General features: G+C 39.5%; 1 protein-coding gene and 2 non-coding genes across 3 annotated transcripts in view; 1 reads left to right on the top strand and 2 right to left on the bottom strand.

Annotated features, from left to right (window-relative positions):
- The window catches only part of LOC138040502 (uncharacterized), a 26,416-nt gene extending 7,012 nt beyond the window's left edge, over nucleotides 1-19,404 (bottom strand). Inside the window, 9 exon segments of the mRNA XM_068886221.1 lie at nucleotides 630-767; nucleotides 2,716-2,853; nucleotides 3,114-3,176; nucleotides 3,294-3,351; nucleotides 4,933-4,974; nucleotides 5,157-5,492; nucleotides 7,907-8,953; nucleotides 8,956-9,918; nucleotides 19,309-19,404. Of these exon segments, the coding sequence (XP_068742322.1) occupies nucleotides 630-767; nucleotides 2,716-2,853; nucleotides 3,114-3,176; nucleotides 3,294-3,351; nucleotides 4,933-4,974; nucleotides 5,157-5,492; nucleotides 7,907-8,953; nucleotides 8,956-9,823 (2,690 nt within the window). The 5' untranslated portion in view covers nucleotides 9,824-9,918; nucleotides 19,309-19,404.
- On the bottom strand, nucleotides 12,850-12,922 carry Trnai-gau (transfer RNA isoleucine (anticodon GAU)). The gene has a single exon. It is a non-coding gene; the product is annotated as a tRNA-Ile (tRNA).
- On the top strand, nucleotides 13,353-13,425 carry Trnai-gau (transfer RNA isoleucine (anticodon GAU)). Its single transcript has one exon. It is a non-coding gene; the product is annotated as a tRNA-Ile (tRNA).
- Nucleotides 19,405-19,842: the final 438 nt, after the last annotated feature.

The raw sequence follows: 19,842 nt of genomic DNA, 5'->3' as shown, positions 1-19,842 counted from the left end.
GCAAATGAATTACGAAAATGCAGAACCTGATGAGATTGCAACAGGTATTGTATTCAAGCTGATGGAGCAAGCGGCAACCATAGGGAGCCCCCACAAACAGTGTGTCTGTTTGTATGTTCGAAATATAAAGAATGTATGGGAAATATTGAAGAGTCCTAAAAAGTAAACTTACATCGAGAAATGACTATGTTAAAGCTCAAAATAACCTCAGTTGTTGGGTATTGTCATTTCTGGGTGAAAATCGGCTTGACGCTGGAGCGGTCGAAAATGAGCTTTCCACCCTTGTCTCCTTCTAAGGACGTGTAGTAACAGTCAACGGAAAAACCCACCAAATCGCTCAAATTCACCATTTTCAGCCGCAGAAATGACAATACTAACACTGAGGTTAGTTTGAGCTTTAACACACTCATTTCTCGATGTAAGTTTACTATATTAGGACTCTTCAATATTCCCATACATTTCTTTATATTTCGAACATACAAACAGACACACTGTTTGTGTGGGCTCCTTATGCGGCAACTAGAAAAATCGCCACACACAAAAAGTGTTATTATCATACACAAACTCGTTCAAGTCGTTATTTCAGAAATAGTCGAAATAGTGTTGTTATCGTGAGAATGCAAGCTGACCTTTGTTCCTTGTAGCCTTCCGCTGCTGCCTTAGGTACTGCAAGTTGAGCCACCCTGGTAGATATATTCGCACTTGAAGCCAATGGATGTGCGCCCCAAATCATAGACTCGCGACCACAGCTGTAAGTGTACAGTTCTCTGAAAGAAACATAACAAAAAGGAATTTGGTCATTTGCCATTTTGCCTTACAGGGGTCTGCCCTATGGTGATACTTCTCTCAGTTTCAGAAAAAATGAGTCAAGACAAGAAATCTAAGATTCTATTCCTTTTTTAATTGCCATTTTTTCGCATATCTGCATCGATAGGAAGATATCATTTAGCCTTGTCCGTGTACGTTCTTTTGCACTTTTTTCATGGTATATCGCGGGTTTTGCGTACGTCGGGAAAATGTCAAAATAGTGGTGTACATGGCCCAGATATCGGCTAAGGCACACTGAGTGAACAGGTTACGCGTTTCTATGTCACTGGAGAAGCACTTGGTCAACTCAATTAACATTGACTTTTGTAAGTGGCCTCGTCTATTATTTCTATTGTCGCGCATTTACGATCTCTGTCCCCTCTATAATAACAAATGATAAAGATATTACTAATTACTGTATTACAAAGCGTGATAGACAGCGTGATACTTGACGTGTTCTTATCATGCAAACATTCTCCTAAAGACATGAGTTTGGGCTAGTATTTCTCACTGCAAAAACTGCTAAATGGTATCTCCTTGTTTTATCAATGGTAGCTGTGATAATCAAGTTAAATGAGGTGGAATAAGGATTTTTCGAACTTCTCGATTGTTCGAACAAAGTTGTTGCTCTTGAATTTGCTTCGGTAGGACCAAAGGGGGCCCACACAATCGGATGTGTAGCCGGTTGTTATTTTATAGTAAATGTACTGGATTTACCGTTTGCTTCATCCATAGCGATATATCGTTAACTATGTATGTAAATAAATGATAAATAAACGTTTAATTACCTTACCTGTGTTTTATATTCCTCCTTTTACTTCATACGCGTTTTTTTGAGCGATTTTGAATGAATTCGAGTTTACATTCATTCAAAATCGCTCAAAAAACCGCTTATGAGGTAAAAGGACGAATATAAACCACAGGTAAGGTAATTCAACGTTTATTTATCATTGATTTACATACATAGTTAACGATATATCGCTATGGATGAAGCAAACGGTAAATCCGGTACATTTACTATAAAATAACAATCGGCTACACATCCGATTGTGTGGGCCCCCTGTGGTAGGACGTCAAAATTTTAATGCCTTTTTTCGAATTCCGTTAAAAGCTTGATCACAAGAATCCGAGAAAGCTGCGCTAACGCCGAGCGATGGCATTGTTTTAGATTCTGCAACAGTACAGTGAGAGTACATACATAATCGAAGGTATTGACTTATATCTTAGAGGTTTTGCCTGCGTTATTGCGATTGAAAAACCATAGCACGGTAAGTCAGGAGTAATTCAATTCTTTTCACTTTCGATGCTATTTCCCTCGGGAGTTCGAAAAGTTGGTTTCTACTTGACTGAAATCAAAACAGTCCCATAAGGCATTAACAGTTCTCATTAGATTTGATCCTTAATATAATGGAGCGCACTATTATTTAGGAGGCTTTTGATTGGTACGCCAACATAAACGCTTAATACCAAGTGTTGACTATATTGTTTTCAATGTTGTATCTACGTCTTTCGGCGCGTTCTTTTACGGATTTTGGCTGACAGCCGGAGTGTCTGGAATTATTGCCAAAACTGGATATTAAAGAGATAGATCCTAAAACAACTATTGGCCAATGTACAGATTTGGTTTTCTGGAATAGCTTCAAAAACCGTTTTTCAGACGCCAGCTGAAACGTTAATTCACAAGAGAAACGACAACCGGAAACACTTACTACTGACGCAGAAGAAGATTGCCATTAACCTTTAGGGATTATTTCCAGACCTTTGCTATTTCTGCGGCACAAGCCTCAATTTAAGTAAACCTCTGCTTGACGTTTGCTTTAGCCCAATGGATATTTCTCAAATATCTGGTGTTGCAGATCAGTGTCTTTGTAAAATCTCATCATGATACTAGAGTTTATGTTTAAGTACCTGTTGCACTTGATTGGGTGATCAAGTTGGAAATCCTTTTTTGGCGTTGCTAAGGCTATTAATCTCTCCGACGCATTGGCCGACAGTGCAGCACTTGATATGGGTCTCATGGGCTCCTGGTTTCCCCACACAAGCGGCCTAAAATAGAACGTCCACATGGAATGAATGTTTGCCAGTAGATGATTGTCTCAATTAGCACCCCACGAAATACTGTCTCAGTGAAACGTTTTTAAGGCAATATGACATCATTTTTATCAAGAGAACGTATTAAAACATTCTAGGTAGAGGTCGCCCAGTTAACTCTTTGTCGAGAAATATATATATCGGTTACAAATACTGATGTAAATAAGGTCTTCAAGGAAACCCTTCAGGGCCATTTATTAAATGCAATCACTTACCAAAAGCTCGTCATCCACACTGCTTTCGATTCTTTAGGCTTTGCTAATTTAATCAAGCGAGCGCTGTTGAAATACAAAGCAAGATCAATTAAACTCCCGTCACAAACGTTAGTACTAAGGGGATTTTACTTACGCAAACACCAATGAACCAAACTGGTAATGAAAGCAGACATAACTTACATCCCGGTATCTCGCGTAGCTTCTGTAAAGTTAGGAAGCGGATGATTTACTTGAATGACTGTTAAGACAAAAAAAAAAAAACGTTAGCGGCGGACGGAACCATTCCAGATTGTCAAGGCACTTGACAAGTCCTTCAGACAACCATTCACACTCACATGCCACTTCACTCATGTTTGCAACGATGATTACTGCAACAAAAAGCTTTGTAAACAACAGTTTGAAGGAAGAAACAGTCAGAGTTTTTACATTAAAGCGGGCAACAAAAACTGCTTCTTTTTCTCATAGAGCTTCAGTAGCCGTTTTTTACTTGGCGTGAATTTTGCAGAGGCTCGTTTCACTTGTGAAAGGTTAATGATTACATTCAACAAAGCGTCTTCTTATGTTTCCATAGTGACACCATTACATTGGCTTGCAAATGAGTGCGGTTCAACTGGACTTTCATTGGACAACCAGTGGCCTGTTGAGGTTTCAAAATCCCAAATGTGTATATCTTTTTCTTTTGTGAAAGGCAACGAAACAAAAAGCTGTAATCATTTGTTGACTCAGGTAATTCTGCAAACGTGTGTTTTGTCTGAAACTTTGAGTACGCTAAGAACTGTTTTCTTACTCGCTCCTGATAAATGACAGTTCATAACTGAAGACGGCTTAAAAGAAGAATCCTATAAGAACGTAACACGTTTCATACTTCAGATCAATGTTTAGTTCAAGGTCAGTTTTAAATGTCAGCGGCTGACTTTAGGCTCGAGCTCGCGCTCGGGGAGAAGCGAACGAAGACCGGACTCGAGAGAGTGGTGGAAATCGATCCTCGGCTCGACCTTTATGCTACATGAGGCGATTGCTTCCGCATATCAACGCTTTTCATAGCTTGTTTTACCTTCCTACCGCTTGACTTTGCGTGCGTTATCACAAAATTTAGTCTTTAACGAACGATGTCTCTAGAGGATCAGCCAATGAGGTTATGTTCACCTTTACCGAGCGCAGTCATGAGATGCAGGTTCTGCAGTTGTGAAAAAAGAGATCCAGAAAAAAGCGATCTTTTCGGTATCATTTACTAGTTTGGCCTTAGCTATCTGGCGGCTATAATTCATTCCATTAATTGAAATGCAAACATGAATATATTAGACGACTACTGGCGTAAGTCAATCTCATTTTTTTTTTTGTAGTTTTATCAAAGTGCGTGGAATTGCAAAATCACATTTTAGACCATGTGTGATTGTTCTTTAGCACGTAAGAGAAGACGAAACCTTATCAAACAAACTGACTGCTTCTAAAATCACAGAATGTTTTTAATTTTTGTAAGTACGAAACTGTGGTCACAAGTGTTGCGTCGATGGGTAGTAAAACAAGAACATTTATTTTTATTACACGAGTTGATAAAGGCAATTTGACCATTGATAGAGAGAATTGCGAGCTGACGTTTCGCGGAAGATTATCCCTTCGTCAGAACCATGATTGAGGACTTTTGGGTTGTCAGGAATTTGTCATGATAGGAGATGAAGGAGCTCTGCCTATGTAACATAAACTAGTACACGAGTAAATTTATTGACTGAAAAGCGTTCATTGATTCCGAAGGGATTGAGAGGCAGTAGTTGAAAAAAAATTTTTTTCGAGATTTTGGCGGCTTTCAAAAAGTACTAACCCTTTGGTAACTTCAATTTCTCCTTTTTCTTTTTCTTGATATCTGGAAAGTAAAATATACAAGTTATCTACCCTGCTGTCGCTTAATTAATTTCCCTTTCTTTAAACGAAGGCTGAGAGAAAAACCGGCATTGCACTGCACGTGTGCCCGGTCTATTATTTTTGTTAATTTTCTCTTCTCCGAAAGCTTCAAATTTAAATGTCTTAATCCACACTTTGGCCTACCTTTTGGTGTTACAACCGGCTCCGTAGGTGAATTATGAGGGGATTTTGTACCACTGCTGATACGCGTTTGTGGTCTGATGGGTGGTAGTTGGATTTGCTCGGGTTCTGAGTCGCTTTGTTTCTCCTGATTCTCAGAGGGACTTCTCTTGGTTTTTGACGAGGATGTCCTTGTTCCTGAATCACTTCGTTTGTTTTGATTGTCGATTTTAGATGAAGATTTTGATGGTGATCTTTCTGTAACTGGTTTGGTGTCTTTCTCAAGTGATCTTTTTAGCTGTGTTTCTTCTTCTTTTATTTGATCAATGGCTTGTGGTCCAATTGCGGTACTTTCTCCATCTGCGTTTAGTTGGAGTAAGACAATGCGTTAAAAGATTAAGATTGTAATTAAATTATAACGGAATGCATTCACTCCGGCACACACATTGTTTAGGAAATGCTAACTTTCAACTTTAGCGAACGCGAACCTTTTCATTTTCATCGAAAGCTTGTTTAAAATCCCCAAGAAAATTCATTATTTCCTTTTACAACTCTGTTTTATTGAAAACAATGTAAAGAGTAACAAAAAGACAGAAACAATTTGTGTAAACTGAACATTTCCATACAAAGGCAATACACCATGAAAAAAACCTAGCCATTGAAATCACTAAACTTACGAGCGCGCTCGAGACTCGTCAGCACTAGAGACTTATAAGATATTTTGGCATCACTTTCCGTTTGTAGGCATGGAACGACTTAGTACTACAGTGACAGTTTAAGCATAGTACGAAACATGAAATCTTTTTACAATTACATTTCCAATACTCAAGATCAGATGTCTATAGTTTTGGGCAGAAAAATAATTTCTTTCCATTCCAAGAAACACGACTTGGCAAATCTATACCAACACTTTGTTCTCTAAACCTCGCACTGTTTCTGTGTTAAAAGTATTGAAATCGTGTCTTCAGGCAGATTTTCAGCTTTGCAGGTGGCGCACGTAAATTAATAGCATTTTGACATCTGTTGTAGCAATTGTGTTGCCATGGCTTCATGTTACTCAGTTCTTACGTACGGAATTATTTTCCACAAAAATCAGATTGTAAATATTGAAAAAAAATGTACACACAGCCTTTCAATCAATAGGCCAATAAACGTATTTTCGGTTGAAAAGGTACCTTAAAAGTACGATCAAGTACTACAAGTAATGGCCAAGTAGTGATCATAATTAGTAGTGTTGGGGATTTGCGTCGAAACAGTCTTTTCTGTTTCTGTGTCAACTGTGTGACTAGATCACTTTTGTTCCTTATTGCGAAGAGCGTGCTTATGAGTAAAAAAACTAACTTTTTTACTTAAAACTACAAACACACACAGATCATAAGTTGACAATCAAACGAAAACATTCAAGAACTTGTGTCAATGTAGACTAGAAACTGCTAATGCAATGATAACCCGAAGGGAATTAAGGAAGCTATGTAAAGGTGTCTAAGTCTTTGTCACTTTTCTATTGAAAAATATTCTTATTCACTCTTTATTTTTCCTTTTTTTTATTCAATAGGCTAGCTAAAAGACTTCATTTAATAAGTAACCTACGGTTTTACCTACCATTGTTACTTTCGACATCTTCAACTGTAATTGTATTGCCTAAGGAAACAGAAGCTTGTGGTGGTTCCATGGCTCGAGGACTGGTCGCGGCGGAAAAAGCCAAATTGTGAAAGTTTGTTTGACTTTCGAGTGATTTGGGATCCTAGAAACGGCTCCAGACAAAGCGTAAATGAGGATTGACCACCATGGGTAAATATTTAATGCCTGTTAATTATTTAAGTCTCCATTTCCATTATATGAGTGAATTTAAACAAGTTGTCATAAATTTTGTGTTGAAAAAATGTTAATTCCTTAGAGAACGGGGTGCATTGTGTTTCCTTTATGTAGCTGGTAGAGTTCTATTGCTTCTAATTAATCGTCATCCCCATATTTCACGTAAGAGATGAACGATTCTGCAACTCGAAAAGATTAGAGTTACGAAGACCTAGCCCAAAGGTGTACACAAATCGGTAATTTACGCATTGAGTCGATATGCGAGTTGTCTTAATCGATGCAAAAGTTTATACTGCACTGGATCTGCTGTTACCGACTTTTCAAAGCCTGTTAATTGTCGGTTTTGTACAGTGCGTGAACAGTAAAGAAAAATCCATTACAGTTAACAGGAACCCTAAGACCGACCACGATGATTTCCGGATCTCGCGTTGACGTTGTAGAACGTAGGTGAAGTATCCTAAAACGAAATTGCGTACGAGCGATTTCAGAGTAAAAATAGAGAATAGCTTCACATCTCTATGCTCGCGTTGTTGTCTTAGGCCCCTCCACACGTATCCGGAAATTTTTGTACCCGCAATTTTTTTTTTTCGGAATCAAAAATATCCGCGTCCACAGCTAGCGTATTCCAATCGTTTTCGAAGCCTTTTCACTTATCTAGTGCCCAGTGCTTTTCACAAGGATTTTGCTTGTTGAACATGTGCAAAATCGTATGTTGGTGCCATTTTCTCTGTTTTGTGATACATGTACGCGTGGACGCAAGCCCTATTCGGAAAAGCAGAGGAAAAATTCCAGAAACATGTGGACGGGTCGTTAAACTCAAATTTGGTAATTTCACGTCGTTGCTATGCAGAGTACCGCGAAAGTATTCACTCAATCCACTAATCTTCCACATTTCTTTAGCCATTTTTGGGCTATTTTTGGTCAAGGAAAGTTCTATTTTAAATAATTCAACCTTTTACCTGTGCTTGATAGACTTGATCTGGAACTCATTCGTGCTGATTTAACACTGGAGGCTGCCAAGCTCAAGTAACTGCTGTATTCTGTTACGACTGAGCGCAGGCTTGGAGTTCGCAGACGAATCAAACTTACAGGTGTACCGGGTGCATACAAAGAGTCTCGACCTGATGAGAGGTCGTGGATGCTTTGGTAACCAGCATATTTCCTGAGAGGTTCCAGCCCAGGCTTTTTCGAAGTTTTAGTAAATTCACTAGAGGCGCTGGAAGGAGCCTCCCTACTTCGACGTGTTCCATCTGACTTAGAGGAAGACGTAGTTAATGCACTTGACAAAACAGAACGTTTTTCATTTTTAGAAGAACATCTTTTGCTGCAAGGCTTGATGCTTGAGTGCATCCTCGAAGTAGAGCTGAGAGGACTTTCATTCCTATTTGGGCGCTCTTTACGTTTAAGAACTCGCTTGCGACGGTTTGTCCAGCCGTGGGATGTGTTTTGTCTTGTGTAAGCTAACCTGGTGGTAGAAATAGTTTGGTCTCCTTCCATAAGAAAAAATGAATTTACAACTTCCTTATTTAGATCAGGAACGGATTTTGCACAGGCTGTAGATTTCGCTTTTATTATTGATCGAGTACTCAGTCGCGAAGCCATTTGACAGCTAGTTACTGATGGCGCCGAAGAGGTATTAGGGACTAGTGCAACTGTGACATTACGCTTACTAGTTGTTCGAAGATTGGGCTGAGATTTGCTTGCAGCGTGCTGTAACAAAACGCGAGACATCAATCTTTTCCTGGGAGTCTTTGCTGTCACATTCAACTTGGTTATTTCTTTGCGTTTTCTAAACCTGTGATTTGTACCAGGACCTTCACTGATGCTGTAACCTGCTGAACTGTAGTTGCTCCACCGTGTCCAGTTCCTAACGGTCACGTAAGAACCTTTACTTTGCTGACTCGTTGAACCTCTTTCACGCATGCTAACTCTACTCGCTACCGAGTCATTACGGCTTGACCCCCGAGATATTTCCGATTCTGTGTTCTCTGCACCAAGCCTAGCTATTTCTTTTTCTTTTTGACCGCCAGTTTCTTCATGCGGTACTGATTCACGTTCATGATGTAAGATGGAGCAGAGCTTATGTTGGACGCAACGCTTCTTTTTCCCTCAGTGTTTGTTCTTGTGGACTCTGCTATGCTCTTTGCCCCTGAGGCAATTGTAGGGATACTACTGCTGCTTGCATTTAAACTGCTTGTGTAATGTGTTCGGACGCTAACAGGAGTTTCTCGTAACCATGGTGGACCTGTTTCTGTGGCATCATCATCATCATCATCATCATCGTCATCATCACTGTCATCGTCGTCGTCACTTTCATCTTCAGTCCCAGAGCTTTCTTCCTCACTTTCGTCATCGTCGTCATCGTCATCGTCATCGTCATCGTCATCGTCATCGTCATCGTCATCGTCATCATCATCATCATCATCATCATCATCATCATCATCATCTTCATCAGTACTTAATTTTTCCACACTATCGGGTTTTTCCTTTTCACTATTGTAGCTAATGCGGTCACGTTCCTCCGCATGGTCAATTTTTACAATGTTCGGTGTTTGACGCAGGCTTTCATTTCGACTTTGTCCTTCCGGATTTCCTCGGAACGTTTCTGGGCGTGATCGATCCAGTGAATAGGAAAGTTTGTTGAAAAGATTTCCCTTTTCAGTTTCCTCTTCCTCGTTGTTTATATCTAGATTGTCCTTAAATACACTAACTTGTGAGCCGTAAGACTGTATTCCTGAGCTTTGGCCATCCGCCTCAGTTCTATCAGGACATATCTTCCTTTGCAAGGACTTTCGTTTCCTGCTCTGTTCTTGCAGTTGCTTTTCAAACTTTTTAAGGTTTTCAGTCGTGAGCTTATGAGGTTTTGCAGTGGCCATAGCCCGGAAGAATTCTTCCTCCTAAGACCTACGAGCTTCTAAACTCCTTTGCTATTTCAGCTCTAAAACTTGTAGCCTCAACTCGGCCAATGGTCCTGAAAGAAAAAACAAGTAAACTGTTTAGTGACAGCACATCTGCAGGAAATTATAGTTTGTGTTGATTAATTCAAACACGCTTAACAGCAGCGTGAAAATATTTCATATACCAAGCATGACGTGCTGAAAAACTTCAACCAACTGGCAGGAAGAAAAAAAGTCGGTCAGGCGTGGTGGAGTTGAACTACGGTCGATTTAACTACTTGACAAGACTGGTCGGGTTATTCAAACACTAAAGGGTACGTCTTTATCAAATGAAAAAAACAATTTACTATAAAGCTCTGGAAGATAAGATGAGTGTACCACGTGCCCATTTTAATTTTCTTGTTCTTATTCAAAAATTTTATGACAAATTTCTAAATGCCATTCGCAATTCTGGCGATCATTTCTCCTTTTCGGGATTATTTCCTAAGCTTTAATTGAGAAATTACGTTTCCTTCATTTTATGATTGCCCTCCGTCATCCGTTTCTATATTTTGCAATTATTTTGCCTCAGTTCCATGTTCAATTCCTGTATTCCGTTTTTTTGCATTCTGTAATTTTTTTGCCTCGGTTCCATGGTAGATTATAACTCTTATATTATGATTTTCAACGTTGAATGTTATTTTGAAGTCTTAAAGCAGTCCTGCGTCGTTATCGCGATTTCTTCGTCTTCCTATCATTGTCATCTTTGTTTCGTGTTCTGCATTTCCCATTTTGCAATTTTGTTACCTCGATCCCATGACATTTTGCGTCTCAACACTATCAGCTCTAGTGCCAGGTGGGACGAGGTTGGTCGAGAGAAGGCTCAACGTGAGATCACGTGATCATAGACAAGGCGGCCATTTTTGAAACAGAAATCGACCAGGTATCCAGGTAGATCCAGGTAGATTTGGCGCAATTAGCTAGAGTTGTAACAGCATTTTATTCAGGTCTTGATTTATCAATCTGAACCATGGAAGGTTGTTTGCATTAACTCTTTGTCTTTCTCTTTGTCTTCTTTGTCTTTGATTGATTGTTTTTCCTTCAAAATCCAGGGAAATGAGGTCCGCCATCTTCTGTTTAAATTGAATCGCTCAGTTGACCCACCTATTTAGTCACGTGACATTCCCCCCTCCCCTTCGGAGAGGAGATTGACATGGAATTGAGGCAACATAATTACAGAAGGCAGAATAAGAAAAACGGAATGAAAATGTCATTTAAGCAACATAATTGCAGAAGTCAGAATACAAACAAATGCAATAAGGTAAACAACATGGACATGGAATAGCAATATTGAGGCACAAAAATTACTTACTAGGAAACGCAGAGAACTGAAACAATACAATACAAAACACAAACATTGACAGATGACAACAGCTATCAGGGAATATACTCAATACTATCATCAGAAATTAGAAAAATTCAATCTATGCATTCAACGAAATGATAACTTGAAAAAGTGGTACAGGAAATGGCCATGTATGACACTTATTGATACTTATGTGATTTAGGATTGATTGAACCTGGATATATATTAATCCACGTGTGCGTTTTGAATCCGATTGGTATTTTGTTTTCTTTTTCCAAACTTCTTTCCTGGTTTTTGCGCTTCACTGGAATGAAAAGTCGATTTATTGCCTCAAGAATTTCTTTACGAACTGAGTCACGTTTCTGAGAGCTTAACTTTTTCTGACAATATATGACCTCAATAAATTATTGCCAGTGTGGAAAATTACGACTGATACAAAATGCGAACCCTACGGTGTGGTTTCTGAAAACTTGCGTTATTTTAACACACTTATTAATAATGAATTAAGGGACCTCAATTCCTTAAAAATCTTAAGAAATCATTATCTGCCGACTTACGTGCATAATAAAGCACCTAGCTTTTGCCTGTAGAGATAGTGCTCGAGCTCACATTTCCAAAGATCATTATTGTTTCTGAAGTCAATTCAGTGGTTACATGTTATCACATGTTGCGAAAGAACTTTTTTAAGTATCTTGGCTCTCTAGAGGCGGTCTCAATGTTATTTGCAAACTTCAGTAACGGGCTGCTGAAGGTCCTTTGGTATATTTCTTAGTTTTTTTGGGAAGTCGTAGTTCAGTTGGCAGGAGAATGCCTTATGATTAGCAACGAAATTTGTCTTCAGTCATTCTATGTTATCTATAACTTGAAAATAATCGGGAGGTTTTTAACGGATGGTGGGAAGAAGGACATCTGTCACCGCCTTCCATTTCAATTTGTATGACACGTAATTCACTTTTAAGGACGCCTTGTGTGTATGGTTTAGAAGATTTACGAATTTGATCGAATTAATATTAATATTTTGTCATCAATATAAATTTTTGCTTCCTTTAGAAGTGAATACACCTGTAGGGAAAAATAAAACTCATTGTATACTCGTCAAATGTAGCGATAATATCTTGCAGGGTGAGAAAATCACAAATGAATCCGGCTTACCAAGTTCGACGTGAGAACAGTTGACAAACGAGAACACCTTCCGATGGTTTGAGATATCCTTTGTGTACACTGCCGACAAAACTTTGAGGGCAAGTAATAAAGATCGTTTTTTAAGTTCTTTTTATATGCTCTTATTTTTCTGCAGTCAGTACTATTCCATTTTGGTGGAAGATGAATCACCTTCAAACTCACCCAACTCACCTTTTGCGGGATTCCAAATTTACCACCAAAAGCAGACCGCGAACGGAGGTCTTAAAACATGAATAAAGGGGGTAGTTTCTAAAGAAACTGTAATGCTGCGTCCACCGTACAGAGAAGCTAAAAGCTGACGTTTCGACGGTTAGCCCTTCGTTAGAGCGCATCGAGGAATTGTGGGTTATGTGTAGTTTTTATAGTAGAGTAGGAGCTACGCTATTGGTGGTAACATGGCAACGTGAAAAATAGGAAGACATTCCTCGCAGTTATGAACGCAATTTTTGCAATTGCGTAAAGAAGCCTGAAAAATTCAGGACTTCAACGGGGTTTGAACCCGTGACCTCGCGATATCGGTGCGACGCTCTAACCAACTGAGCTATGAAGCCAATGACGTTGGCAGCTGAAATGATGAAATGATATATGAAATGGATCATATATGAACTGCGCATATGAAATCAAGTGAAGCTATGATCCTCGCAGTTATAAACGCAATTTTTGCAATTGCGTAAAGAAGCCTGAAAAATTCAGGACATATATCATTCTCTCATTTCTCTCAACGTCAGTGGCTTCATAGCTCAGTTGGTTAGAGCGTCGCACCAGTATCGCGAGGTCACGGGTTCAAACCCCGTTGAGGTCCTGAATTTTTCAGGCTTCTTTACGCAATTGCAAAAATTGCGTTCATAACTGGGAAGATAATATCTTCATTTGATTTCATATCCGCAGTTCATTTATGATCCATTTCATATATCATTTCATCGTTGATTTATTCCTCACGGGAACACTGGAACCCACAAATGACCAGCTCCCAACGTCAGCGGCTTCATAGCTCAGTTGGTTAGAGCGTCGCACCGATATCGCGAGGTCACGGGTTCAAACCCCGTTGAAGTCCTGAATTTTTCAGGCTTCTTTACGCAATTGCAAAATTTGCGTTCATAACTGCGAGGATCATAGCTTAATTTGATTTCATATCCGCAGTTCATATATGATCCATTTCATATATCATTTCATTAGTATTATCCTTTGTCAGATAATATTCAATGGTTATGATCAGTATCCGAGACTGATCAGAGCTTAGGGACCGTTCATTATTTATAGGAGGGGGGGGAGGGGGCTGGGTCAAAAACGTTTTATCAAGACCCCCCCCCCCCCTCAATAACGCAAAAAAATTTTTAGGACCCCCCTATTTTTTTGGGAAATTTTTTCAATGCCCCCCCCCCCCCCCCAACCATAAAATACGATTTAACATAATTTCTAAATTTAGCTTTAGCTTACTGTTAAATAAACACATTTCTCCATGAGCCTGCCACTCTTCCACTGCATGTGGTGGTTATTAACTGGGGGTGTAGCTCGCCATCCGATGTGTCATCTGATGATGATGAGGATGACAATGAGGATGACGATGACGATAATGGCGACAATGATGGCAACCATGATGGTGATGACAATAGCGGTTAAGATGATGATGAGGTGTAGGAAGAACAAATTAATGAATATCTTTTCTCAGGAGAATAGACTTCGTATTTATTAACGTAGTTATTAAAAATGTTCACATTTACTGTACATATACATCTAGAATGTCACACTTCTCTTATATGGTTTTCTTTATTTCGCAGGAAAGTTCAACCACTTAGTAACATACATTAGTTTGGTGGTTTCTTGATCCACTGCTGCACTTGTAAAACTGGGGTAACAACGATACAATTTAATAATAGTTCAGTTGCTGTTGCATTGCTGTAAATATGTGTATAATTATGCTAGATTAATTAAGTAATACCATATACAAAAGGTTAACTTCTCCATTTTAAACATTGACCTTTTTAAAATTTCAAGGCCCCCCTCCGTAACTCAGAAATTACTCCAGGACCCCCCTTTTTTAGTCTTACCTGTAAGTTAAGCTCTATTTCATTATCATTCTGTGTAGGGATCCCATGAGACGTTTAGAGCCAGTATTTGTGAGCGCAAAGATAGCAAATATCCAATATGTCAAGTGACACAACATTTATTTCTTCAATGGCTCAAATCTCACTGGCTGTGTACTGTCCAACAGAACGTTTGCCAATTCTCCATGTTGTTGAATTGGTTTCTTGTAATACATACAGCATTTCGAAGAATAGTGTCAACAGGAACCTTAGCTACTGCAGCTGCACTGGCTGATGCAGACCTGATACTATGAGGTGACTTAAATCAATTCCAGGTGGTTTTAACCCACCGAGACATAGTATCTTTCCTGGCTGCTTTATACGGTTTAACACATGTGACAAACAAACTAGTAATAATGCCTCGCAGCGGTTTGGTGCGTGCTAGGTATTCTTTAACAGCATCAACAACACAAAGTCTAACATCAGTGGGATATGATGGAAACTCCAAGTCATGTAGATGTTTGCCAGGTTTGGTTTGTTTTAGTTTGTCTCCAATCGAAAACTTGACAATGGAATTGTTCACCACCATGTTCCGAATGTCCAAAAAATAAAGGGTTTGACACCTCTGTGCTGAAAAAATTCCCAGCAAGGCAACATTCTTGTACGTCAACATTTTCAGTGATAATTCTTTAACTGGGGATAAACTCTTCAAATAGGTTAACAAAATAGAAGGGTCCCAAATGACAGTGTATCTTGGTAATGCAGGTTTTGTTGAAAAACTCCTTTTAGAAACTGCTTAACAATAGGAAGTTCTCGAAATGAAACCCCTGAAGGAATGTGAACTACCTGTGATAAGGCAGACCTCACAGTGTTCATAGCACTATATCCTAGCCCTTGTTCACACAGTTCTGTCATAAAGTCTAGAGCTTGTGTGGGAGTGGCTTGGTATGGATCAACTGCAAAACAATAGCCATTTGTTGAGCTAAGTGGAGTACTGTTTGTGCGTACTCCCTCTCCAGGATTGTAATATGGCTTTGGCAGCTTTTTCCGAAACGCCTCTTGATGTGAGGGATTTCCTGATAATTTGAATGCTAGAAGTATTGGTGTTTTCTGAAGAGGATGCACTTTGTCCTGATCGAATGGAAGAGTCAGTGTTCTTGGTCCCTTTGGAAACAAAAGTGGGTGATCTGTCAGGAGGCGTAATAACCTGGGGAACTGTACTTGAGTTGTCCACATTGGTACAATAAGGATGCTTTGATTTTGGTCCTGTTCTACTTTCTGGAGAACTTTGTTGATGAGTGGAAATGGATTGAAAGTATAAAAATTTTGTCCCTTTTAGTTAAGGGAAAATGCATCAATAGCCAGTGCCTCTGGATCAGGTCTCCAGGAGACAAAGGGTGTCAACTGGTAGTTCAACCTAGAGGCAAACAGATCTACTGAAAGAGTGCCCCAAAGAGGTATTATACATTCAAACAATTGGGGATTGAGTTTCAATTCCCAATCTGGTTGTTTTTTCCCTAGACTCTTTATCTGCTAAAACATTTTGTTCTCCAGGAATGTGCACTGCAGACAACCATATACCAAGCATGTTGTGCACACCACACCCACAATTCCCGGGTTATTTGATTACACAAGAGGCTTCGACCTCCCATGCTACATATATATATGATATAGCAGTTGTATTATCAATCACAGCTTTCACATGACATATTTGAACTTCTAAGCAGAATGCCTTCAAGATGAGGAAGTATGCCAAGATCTCAAGGAAATTGATGTGGCTTTTGGATTCATCCTCAGACCACTGCCCCCCAGTTGATGTGGAATTAAAAACCCCTCCCCAACCGGTCAGGGATGCGTCTGAGTAAATTGTGACTTGAGGTTACCATGGGTGACGGTGTTCGATGTGGTTTTAAAATATTCTCAAATCCACCACTTCAGGTCAGATCTTGCCTTACCTGAAAATTTCATGAAAGAGTCAAAACTGCCTTTGCTTTGTTTCGGGGCAGCCACTTTTTCTGTTTCAAGTTGTCTGTAGTAAAGGGGCCCATACATTACCCCAGGAAAACTTGCAACCATAAGGCCAATCACTTCAGCGACAGTCCGTTCGGGTTTCCCCTTCCTTTTGTGGTCCGGGAGTGATCTCTTCACCGGACCCTGAGACTTCCATAAAAAAGGCTTATGATACTGATTGTGCTGGCGATGGGGAAAGAACGGCCCTCTTGAGTGTCTGTGGTATTGTGCTGGATGCTTTGATGAAACCTTGGCACCGACTTTCTTGGTTTCAGAAATTTCCTTTACTGACTTTGGCAAGTCATCTCCAAATTGCATTTTGGTTACAGGATTTTGTGAGCTGCATAGTTGTTTGAACGGAACATTTAGATCACGTTTTATCAGCTCATGTCGTTTGAGATTAACCTCATTAATGGAGTGTCCCAGAAGAGCTAGGGAGTCTAGTGAGAGTTAAAGGAACTCAAACACATCACTCCCTGATGCAAATTTTGAGTTAGATTTTAACTCCAGCTACTTGTCAGCAATTTTGACAATGGGAATAATGCTCTTCAGCTCTGGATCTAGTATTAGATCTAACCTTGCTCCAGATTTCTGGATTTATTCTTGTGCTTATAGGGTTTTCACAGTTTTCTGGTCGGTTGTATCTCGTGTTTTTCTTTTGTTTTCTCTTCACTGAGGCTTGTTTCGACCATTTTGTCAATAAGAGAGGCTAATTTAGTATTCACTGGATCGCTTACTGTTCTTTCGGAGTCATAAAGTTTGGTAAGTTCTCCGAGGACTTCGTCCTCATCGGTTTTGGAGCGCTTTCTTGAGCCAGCTGCAAAAGGTCATCGACCTCGTTGGAAATGTTGGGCGGGTTTCCCGCCATTTCAGCATCTTTGTGCTCGCTGGATTCCGATTCACTCGTTTCATCTCTTTTCCTCTTACGAGACGTTTTAGCCTGGGTGAGAACTTCCATTGCGTGGAGTTCATTGTAGTAATCAGCTGCTGCATCTAAGTCAGTGACTGATGCTGAAAGTCTTTCAGTTCTTTCAGATCGTGCAAAACACGAGTGGACTGATCAGTGGACCTCGCGGTCGATGTGTGAGTCACCGAGGATTTAGCGGTACTCTTGTTCGCTGATGAAGTTTGAGAAGCAGAAGTTCCGCTAGGGACTAATTTCTTCTTTGGTTTTGTGGTTTTCTCTCTGTGCTGATTCGAATTCTGTGAGTCTCGGACAGAATTAATATCTGCAGTGCAGATGTTCAAGAGATCGTCCCCGCCAGGTTTTGACGTCTCGGTTGGGCAGGGGCACTCAACGAGAATATAGTTCAAAACCACTTAAACATAGCATTGTTAAACGTATTTTTGTATTTAAACGGTAGAAATAGGCATATTTTTATCCCCTAAAAATTTTTCATCTGTTCGGATTTCCTAGCTGAAAGTCTAGTGATCCGAAAATTATAGGGAACAAAACTTACCTTTTCGAAAATTTCCACCAGAAAAAATGCTCCAGATAATTCTAGGTCACCTTTTTAGGGTAAAAATCCGTTTAAAATGGGCAATTATACCATTTTTCAGATGTTCGAAAATCCTAGGAGAGGCAGGCAAGCAAGAAATTTTACAACAAATGTTCCGAAAAAACTAGATCTCAAATCGTCTTTCGAACAGATATTTTCCGAAAATTGACGTTGGGTGCCCCTGGTTGAGGCCACGGCTGATTGCAGCATATTGTGAGCAACTGTGGATTCTTCGAGTCGAAGAGTCAAAAGAAATATTCAACTTGAGTCCTTCGGACTGTAATTTTCGAAGAAATTCGGCCAAATTTCGCAGAGCTATTGTAAGCACGTCCGCCAGGGAGCGGGAAAGGATTCGCATTGATTTCTGGGATAGGGTTGAGCAATCCCCTTTGGATCCCTACACTGAATGTGATGATGAAATAGAATACACAACTATTTGTTTCTATGGTAACGACTCAATGAGGACACATGCATACTCTTCGTAGCAAGCGTTCCAGGTTGGCTAAACGAATAAAATTTTACAAATTTATGCAGATGTTGGAAAGTCATTCAATTTGGTCTGTTTCACAGGCAATGGAGGGACGTGAAAACGCGAGCCTGATGATGAATTTTCATTTTAACTGCTGTGAAGGGAACCTTACGGAAAATAACCATCTTCTCGATTTCTGTTCTTACTGACGTCTTTGTGACAGCGTTCCTTAGATGTTGGAAAACTCAAATCATTTTACTTCTCTTAAATTTCCTTTCCAGACACGTTTAAAGAGTTTCGCTACCTATTCTTCCGCGAAGTGTAACTAACTGCCACATCTAAAAGTAGGAAGTATAAAAAACTGGTTTTTGTCATAGTTTGGAATTGCTCATAATTCAAAACAAACGAAGAAATTACACAACGGAAATATTTGGAAGCCAATAAAAGGGGCCATATGCTTAGCTATTCAACTAAACGGCAATTAACCGTGTTTGAGGAGTTGATTCGGATGTCAAATGTTGAAAGAAGGAAGGAAACTATTTTCTCGTGGAAAGAGTGATCAACGATAAAGTTCCCACCAACGAAACAAGAATAATGTTTTCAATAGTTACGAAATAGGCTATTTGAGTTTCTTAACTATCACGCTTTTAAGATAAAAAAAAGATTGTCAGTTATTGGCAATAAGGCATAAGCTCGCATTTAACAAAGCACGTTTCCACATCATCGAGTTTTCATGGGTTGAGACTGAAGTTTTCATCTTGGTTGAAATATTTCAACGAAAGAGATTATCTCGCTGGCATGTGGCCCTTGACACAAAAACTTAATTGGCACTACACGGTTATAATTTAAAATGCAGAAATACTTCATTTCCTATTATGCCTGTCAGTTCTTTTCTGCTGCGAATGAAAATTCGGGAAAAAAACTAAACTTTTTACCTTAAGGTTGACCACTGCTGAAACCATACAATAAGAAAACCTCCTATCTTGAACCAGTATGACTTTCCGTGGCCGGCTGTAAAATTTATAAGTCGGTTACTAGGTAGCAAACAAAGCAATCACGCTATTGCAATATATCAAACCATTTAGTTCATGCAAATGTCCCCGAAGTTTGAGTTCCTGTTGATTGGACGTTGGATAGTTTCGGCAGGTGTATCATTGTCCATTAGCGCCGGATAAGTGTGTTTTCACGTTTTATTTTGACATTTTGAAGTTACTGCTTTCCTATGAATGAATATTTTACACCTGAGTTCTTTAGGTTCCTTTAAAGTCCCAGTGTTATGGTAAATTTGTCGTGTATCGGTGGGTGTCACCAAGATGTCAGTAACTTGAAGGTAACCTACCGTTAACCTACAGTCTCACGTTTTATTTGGACATTTTGAAGTTACTGCTTTCCTATGAATGAATATTTTACACCTGAGTTCTTTAGTTTCCTTTAAAGTCCCAGTGTTATGGTAAGTTTGTCGTGTATCG

The sequence above is a fragment of the Montipora capricornis genome, chromosome 3 (assembly GCF_036669925.1).
Source record: "Montipora capricornis isolate CH-2021 chromosome 3, ASM3666992v2, whole genome shotgun sequence".
NCBI lineage: Eukaryota > Metazoa > Cnidaria > Anthozoa > Scleractinia > Acroporidae > Montipora > Montipora capricornis.
This window is presented reverse-complemented; position numbering and strand designations above follow the sequence as displayed.